General features: G+C 47.3%; 1 protein-coding gene across 1 annotated transcript in view; it reads right to left on the bottom strand.

The window, feature by feature from the left end:
* LOC106896991 (formin-like protein 2) overlaps window positions 1-2112 on the bottom strand; it is a 93671-nt gene that overhangs the window by 15646 nt on the left and 75913 nt on the right. Inside the window, 2 exon segments of the mRNA XM_014957337.1 lie at window positions 1244-1264; window positions 2053-2112. The exon segment at window positions 2053-2112 is cut by the window's right edge and continues 4 nt beyond it. Coding sequence (XP_014812823.1) covers window positions 1244-1264; window positions 2053-2112 — 81 coding nt within the window.

Here is a 2112-nt window from a genome sequence, read left to right on the forward strand (position 1 = left end):
CAAGAAGGCCAATGGCATCCTGGGGGGCATCAGGAAGAGTGTGAGCAGCAGGTGGAGAGAGGTCATCCTGCCCCTCTGCTCTGCCATGGGGAGGCCCCATCGGGAGCACTGGGACCAGTTCTGGGTTCCCCAGTTCCAGAAGGACAGGGAACTGCTGGAGAGGGTCCAGCAGAGGCTACAAAGATGATGAGGGGCCTGGAGCAGATCTCTTATGAGGAGAGGCTGAGGGACTTGGGTCTGTTTAGTCTGGAGAAGAGAAGGCTGAGGGGGGATCTGATCAACACCTATAAATACTTCAAGGGTGGGTGTCAGGAGGATGGGGCCAGGCTTTTTTCAGTGGTGCCCAGGGACAGGACAAGAGGGAATGGGTACAAACTTGGATATAAGAAGTTCCACCTAAACATGAGGAGGAACTTCTTTGCTGTGAGGGTGGCAGAGCCCTGGCAGAGGCTGCCCAGAGAGGTGGTGGAGTCTCCTTCTCTGGACATTCAAACCCCACCTGGACATGTTCCTGTGGGACCTGCTCTGGGTGGACCTGCTCTGGCAGGGGGCTGGAGGAGATGATCTCCAGAGGTCCCTTCCAACCCCACAGCATTCTGTGATTCCGTGATTCTGTAATATTCAGCTGTGTATTTTGAGAGTTATATTTATCCAACTGAAAGACACAAATGCACATGAGCAGCTTTTGCTCATCTAAACTACACGGTTTTACTCTCTGCTTAATTAATGTGGTTACTTCAAAATAATTCCTAAAATAAAAAAAATAAAAAAAAAAGGAAATAGCTTTTTCCATCTAAATTACCCATGAAAAAAAAAAAGAACATTTTCCACTTGCGCATACATTAGAATAGATTATTAACTGCTCCTGGGTTATTTCAGGACAGGAAAGGAAGCTACAACTGCTTTTTCAGGCAGTTCCTGATCAAAATCTCCTAAAAAATTTCCCTTCCCCCTGTGTCGCAGAGCCCTGGGGAGGTGAGGTCCCAGGAGCCGTGCCGCAGTGGGGGCAGCTCCAAAGACACCCTTGAGTCTTAATTACTTGCTGAAGTGCTTTGCTCAAGGGGGGTCAGACCCTGAGGGCTGACAGCATCCCCCCAACACTCCCCCATGCTCGGGGTCCAGCCTCCCCCCTCCCCACCACCCCAAAAGTCCCTGGGTACACACACACACACACACACAGAGGGGCACAGCAGGGAGGAAAAGGTGGGGAGAAATAGGAAATACTTAGCAGAAAGCAACCTACAGAAGAGCTTGATGGGCCCGTCTGACCGGGAAGCAGAAAGAACAGAGAAAAAAGTGTTAGTAATGGTCAGAAAAGCAAAATCTGTTATTTCACCGACTCTCCCCCCCAGCCCTGACCCAGCGGGGAGGGATCAGCCCAAAATCTCATCTCCATCACGCCTTTGGAGCTCGCTTGCTTTTTCTATTTGTAGTACACCCTGGGACCCCCCCAGTTGCATGATGCTTTTCACTTTCAGAGGAAACTTTAAAGGCTGGAATATTTCATCAGTTTTTTTTTTTTTTAAGAAAAAAAGAAAGCTATTAATCAGAGCTCCTCAGTCTCTCTTTTGAGACCCACATCATGCTCTGGAGATTTCCTGGGGGGAAGCGGCGCGATACCAATTAGCTTTTACTTGCTTGGCATATGTCAGAGAGTGCATAAAAACATGATTAAAGGCAGTCAGTAAATTTTTTCTTCCTTCCAAAAAATTACAAAAAGTTTGCTTTTTTTTTTTTTTTTTTTTTCAGAGATTTTCCTGCATCAACTTCTCCGAAGAACTCAAACCCAGGGAGCTTTGCGTTTCGTTCAGAACAAGATTTCGTTTGCTTAAAGCCAAAAAATGATGGAGGTTGAAAAATATTTCTGGCAATAGGTTTTAGTTTCACTAAAGAAAAACCATTCTCTTCCAGACCAAACCAAAAGCCTTCGGTGGATAAATGCTTTTTCCTGTTATAAAGCCCCGGAGTATAATTCCAAGAAGAGAAAACGGGTGTTATTTGGGTAATTAAGTAACAAAGTCTTACGCGCCGAGGAGAGGGGGGGTGTTTTACCTGCAAGCCCTGAGTTGAAGACCACGGTGGGAGAGGCTGTCCCGGGCAGGGGGGGTGCTG

Source organism: Calidris pugnax, unplaced genomic scaffold (assembly GCF_001431845.1).
Source record: "Calidris pugnax isolate Ruff unplaced genomic scaffold, ASM143184v1 scaffold256, whole genome shotgun sequence".
Classification (NCBI taxonomy): Eukaryota; Metazoa; Chordata; class Aves; order Charadriiformes; family Scolopacidae; genus Calidris; species Calidris pugnax.